The sequence below is a fragment of the Hipposideros armiger genome, unplaced genomic scaffold (genome assembly GCF_001890085.2).
Source record: "Hipposideros armiger isolate ML-2016 unplaced genomic scaffold, ASM189008v1 scaffold_8, whole genome shotgun sequence".
Taxonomy (NCBI): Eukaryota; Metazoa; Chordata; class Mammalia; order Chiroptera; family Hipposideridae; genus Hipposideros; species Hipposideros armiger.
Window position 1 is genome coordinate 8,909,114 of NW_017731358.1, and position 5,828 is coordinate 8,914,941.

The 5,828-nt window shown below is 39.9% G+C and overlaps 1 protein-coding gene across 1 annotated transcript in view; it reads right to left on the bottom strand.

The window, feature by feature from the left end:
* The window catches only part of NR1I2 (nuclear receptor subfamily 1 group I member 2), a 27,942-nt gene extending 23,203 nt beyond the window's left edge, over positions 1-4,739 (bottom strand). Inside the window, exons 1-2 of the mRNA XM_019651019.1 lie at positions 4,719-4,739; positions 3,009-3,100 (exon numbers count right to left, since the gene is read on the bottom strand). Coding sequence (XP_019506564.1) covers positions 3,009-3,100; positions 4,719-4,739 — 113 coding nt within the window. The remainder of the gene's footprint in view (positions 1-3,008; positions 3,101-4,718) is intronic.
* Positions 4,740-5,828: the final 1,089 nt, after the last annotated feature.

Sequence of the window (5,828 nt, forward strand, 5' to 3'; positions counted from 1 at the left end):
TGCCTCACCAGGGAAGAGCGCAATGATGGTGCCAACTTGGGCAAGTGAAGCAACGTCCTCCACAACTAGACTGAAGAACAAAAGGATAGCAACTTGTCTCTTCCCCTTCCCCCGATTCCCCAGCACTGTTCCACTCCCCCCAATTCCCCAATAAAATCTTTAAAAAAAATAAATGAATAAATAAGAACCAAAGAGCAAAATCCATAAAGGAAAAAATTAATAACTTCAACTACATCAAAATAATAATAGCATAACAATAATAGTAAATACTTCTGTTGACTAAAAACATGATGTGAACAAAGTTAAAAAACCAAATTACAGACTTAGAGAGAATATTTATTATATGTATATCAAAGAATTAACATCAAGGACAAATAGTAGACTCCTATAAGTTAGTAGGAAAAAACATTACATATCAAGTGAACTAAGGATATAAATAATCAATTAAGAAGAATTATATGAAAAGATGGCCAAGAATTGAATAAAAAGATGGCCAACCTCACTAGTTGTTATGGGTTGACTTGTGTCCCGCAGTACCTCAGAATGTGACTATATTTGGAGATAGGGCCTTTAAAGAGGTCATTAACATCAAAAGGGGTTGTTCGGGTGGGTCCTAATCCAATATGACTGGTGTCCTTGTAAGAGGAGGAAATTGGAACACAAAGAGAGACATCAGGAATGAACTACACAGAGGAAAGTCCATGTGAGGACATGGAGAAGACAGTCTTCTGTAAACCAAGGGAACCGGCCTCAGGAGAAACTCAACCTGCTGACACACCTTGATCTTGGACTTTTAGCCTCCAGAATTGTAAGAAAATAAATTTCTATTGTTTAAGCCACCCAGTTGGTGATATTTTTTTATGGCACCATGGAAAACAAATACATTAATAATCGGGGAAATTTAAATATTTTAAAAAACGGGTTACTATTTTCACTTCTCCAATTGGAAAAGTAATAAAATGTTTCACAAATAGCAAGCATCAGGGTATGAAGGAGCACTGACTATCATTCTCTGTTGGTGGGAGTATAAATTGGTACCAACACTGTGCAGGGCAATGTGACAGTATCAGAAATGAAAATGCACATATTCTATGATGTAGCAATTCAACTTCTTAGTATATCCTCTGGTAAAACACTTGCATGTGGGCACAAGAAGACACATACAGTGAGGGTCACTGTAGAATTTTGGTAAGAGTGGAAAATTAGAAACCGCTTACATATCTGTCAAAAAAGAAATGGCTATAAATAAAAGAATTGTACTCTGTGGAATATTATGTAGCAGCTAAAATTAATGAAGTGGACCTATATATAAATCTGAAAAGTCTCCATATGGAATACAGATATGGAAAGGTTATTGAGTGGAAAAGCAAGATGAAAATAACACGACAACAAATAGTTTATTAGTACATATATGTATGTATAAATGCAAAGGAGATCGATCGCCGGGCAATAAACACACCAAGCAGGTTATAGTAATTACTTTTGGGGGGAGAGGGTATTAACATTGGCAGGATGGTTAAAGGAGATTTTAGCTTTATCTATACTCCTTTTTCATTTTATAAGGAGCATGTAATCATTTATAATTTTAAAAAGCTACTACCTACTAATGATAGTTTAGTTCGTTTTATGGTTGTCCATTATGTTTATTCCATAATAATTGAGGCCCAAGCTTGAGACTAGGAGGTGGCAAACGTTTTCTGTAAAGGGCCAGATAGTTAGTATTTTAGGCTTTGGGGGCCATACTGTCTTGGTTGCAGCTACTCAGCTCCGCTGTTGTGGAGCAAAAGCAGCTATTAGATAATACATGATGAATGAGCATTATATATTCCAATAGAACTTTAAATAAAACTGTGTTCCGATGAAACTTTATGAAAACAGCTCATGGGCCAGAACTGGCCTGTGAGCCATAGTTTGTAACCCCTGGTTTAGACTGTTTATATATAAGTAAAGTTTTTAAAAGTTATTTATTATATTGTTAATATTATTTTATTTATTTTATTTTTATTTTATGTTGTTATATTTATTTATATTATTTAGTTATTACATAACTAAAATATTTTGAATAAGTATTTTTGGTATATGGAAAAATTATCTTTCCTATTAACCAAATAATTAAATAAGTAGTAGCCTCTGGGGACTTGCTTAGAATATTTTAGACTCTGGTCATATCATTAGAGACCAAAAACTCATCCCAGCAGAGATAATCCAGTCACTTTGGTGACTATTGACTTTCTCAGCAGCAGAGTTGCACAACCATGCAAGTGGGAGGGGAACAGTACCTGCCACAGCTGATTCACTGAGTCAAGGTTCAGTGACCTCAGAGGTGACTCCTGACCATCTGATGCAGAGTTACTTTACAGCAAAGCCTCATGCCATAGCCTCGGCCAAAGTGGCCTCTAATGTGGGAAGAGAGAGGACTTGCTGACTCTGAGCACAAGTAGGAGAGGCTCGGTTCTGGGGGATAAGCTATCTCCCCTCACAACTAGAGGTAGAAAACTCACTCGTCCAAAGCCAATTCAGCTTCAGGGGCAGGGCTTCTGAGAGTCCCTTCACTGAGGTGGTGAGACCCTGTGACTGTCATGCTGCTATATCTCAGCCCTGGTTCCAGGGGCTGCCAACGCAAACCCAGAAGGCTGAGAGGAGCCGGGGCTGAGTAGTTCTCAGCTTCCACAGTCAGGAGACTCAACTCTGTAACAGAGGGGCTGGTTGTATGCACGACTCGTGGTGGCTCCTACAGGAATGAGGCTTCTACTGTGACTATTTCTCTAGGAGGTGGGTGCAGGATCAGACAGCATCATTACTGGGGCTCAGTATGAAGGACTGTCTTCATGGTTTCTTCCATGCTGAAAGTGTGGAGAGCAAGAAGGCCAACATGATACACAAACCCCTGTGATGCTGAGCTCAAACATCAGGTACTGTGTTCCCATACTTGTTTTGTATGGAACTGGGGGCGTGGGGGACGGAGGGTAGTCTATCCCCAGCAAAAAAGAAAGAAAGAAAATTCATACCTGCTTGGTGATAACTTCTTTGCTGTGTCTTCTTCTCCTTTGGGGTCCACTTTGAACAACAGGAACAAAGGATTGATCAGAACATCAAGCCCCTCATTAGCTTAGTCACTGGCCTTTTGAAGGAGAACACTTTCCTTACAGGCAGAGCCTGAGGCTCTTGTTGAGTCAAGACAATGCTTCCTCTTCCTCGTCCTAGTCATAGGCTATTATTCCCCAGGATATGAGCCAATCTTGTCTCTCACCTACATTTCAGTCCAGGTCAGGTGTCTTCTCTAAGTGGCCCCCATCTGGCACTCCTAAGTCCCAAGTCCAGCACTCCAACTAGCAAATGAACAGATTACCGTATTTACTCTCATTACATGCCCCCACTTTTTTCTCTCAGACCTCTGCACTGGAAAACACAGAAGGGGAGGAATGTTGCAAGTATTGGCTTTGTTTAATTAGTTCTGAGCAAATTTTGTGCTTCTGAGGGTCTCTGCACTTTAGCCACTGGGGCAAATTTAATTTCAATTTAGATCTTCCAGCATTTTTTCCTTTGTCTAAGCCACCTGCCTGGATAGTGTTACTTGATGTGAAAGCCAGCCAAGTATTGGATTCTGATGGCGCCTGTGAGGGCCCACATGTTTATATAACAGAAAGACAGGCACAGAGGAGTTGGGAGAGTGTGAAATGAGGGGACTAAGCACAGGTCACAAGAGTGTGAGCTGTGGCTCCACCTCAGGACAGCTGGCTGACCAGGAGCATGGAGAATGGACCTCAGGGAATGACTCTAAGGGTTCTTTCCTCCTCCAGGCTCTGCCAGGAGCCAGCAGCCCCTCACTCCTCAGCCTAATCCTTCATGTTCCCTGGCAGTAGCTGCTGATGGCTGTTTTAACTAGCTCCGAAGGGAAAAGAATAGATAAAAGGCAAAAGCAGTAGGTTTCACAGGATGTGTTTCTTCTACTTGCTTTGTTTCAAAGGATGCTTTATGACAGATAGGGGAAGTTGACTAGCCATACTTCAGACAACAGTAAAGTATCAGCCTCATCGGGAGAGGGAGACGGGCAGGGAAGAAAACTAGGGGTTCCCAAAAACCACAGCAATCTTCATGTGGAAATTTGGACTTCCTTACACTTATTTCCTGATTTAAACTGTTTTATTTTGAATCACCTATTTGAATCCAGCCCTCCTGATGAAAAAAGCAAGTCTGATTTTTTTCTTTTTAATTAAATTGGCTTCTTCTCNCTGGGACTTTGAGGTGTGTCCAAGGTCAGGAAGGCAATAAGTGATAGACCTTCTTTTCTTTTTATTTTGATTCTTCCTATAGTGCAAGTAGATACACTATGTAAATTAATTCTTGTCACAAAACTCACGAGAATAAAATGAGATCATATGTTTAAATTTTTTTGTAATGGATCTAATATTGTGAACAAAAATCTACCCACCCCTCCTTGGTCCTGGCATGGGACAAGCGGGAACTCAGGTAGCAAAAATCACATTGTATGAATTCAAATATGAGAGGTCAGCTGCTATCTTCAAGTGGCCATAAATGAAAGTTGGCCTTTGTGTTTCCCAGGATGCAGTCATCAGATCTAAGAGGTCAGAAGGTTCATTCCTAGACATGGATCATGAGTGAGAGCTGGTGTCAGCTCAAGTCAAAAGTACACTCTGTACTCTCTTCCAATATTTAACAGGGTGCAAAGACTTCTGATTTAACTTCCTGTCTCTTACATGCATGTGTAATGCTCTCATTGCCTGTGGTTTTATAGTTTGATTCTTTGTTTGGAATTCACAGAAATCCAGGAGAATTGTTTCATATATGTCTCTTTATCTTAATTGTCAGTTGGATATTCAGTTTGTGGTTTCACAGAGTTCAAGAGGTGTGGCAGATGGACGAGCAGGTATTGGATGGCAGGGAACACTCCCCAGTCACCTTCAAATCACACCACCTAGAACACCCCTGTATGCAAGAACAGACCCACACACATTTCTATGTCCTTCCCAGGTTGTAACCACACACATTCCGTGCCTGAAAGAATCCTGCAGAGAAGTCTCCAAGAAATGTGAGCTCACAGCATGTAATAAAAATGGATTAAAATCAGGAACATGGCAAGAATACCTAACACATCTAAGTGTGAATGGTACCCCTTAGAACTGTGCGGAGTACAACCCACACAACTATACATCAGCCCTGAGCCTGTCCTCTTTTATGGCTAGTACTCAGCATTGTGCTGGAAGGCCAAGGAAAGGAAATAAGACCAAATATATATATTAGGCTGCGTAAAAATTAGAAAAGAGTAACAAAACTCTTGTGATACATATATAACATCGTTGTCTACCAAAAATTCCAGAGGAATCAACTGACAAACTTTTACAGCTGTTAAGAGAATTCAGTAAGGTGACTAGACAAAATATCAAAACGTTAAATAGATTTTCTAAATATCAGTAAAAATCAATTAGAAACAATAAAGCTATAATGGAAATTGGTTCAGGAATAGAAAATAAATACAAAAGAACAGAGTATTCAGCAACAGACATGTAAGTGAGAATTTACTACATGATAGAGGTAACATTTCAAATGAAAAGGGAAAGAACAGATTTTTCAATAAATGCTATTGTAATAATTCATAGAAATAAGTTCCAGGTGGACTAAATACCTATTTTTTAAAATAATAAAAGTATTAGAAGAAAGTATGCCAAAATGTCATTATAAACCTGGAGGTTGAGAAGGCTTTTTAAAATAAGAACCAAAGAGGGGCCAGCTGAGTGGCGCATTGGTTAAAAGCTGGCTTGGGACGCCAGCTCTGAGCAGCAGGGCCCCAGTTCGGATCCCACATGGGG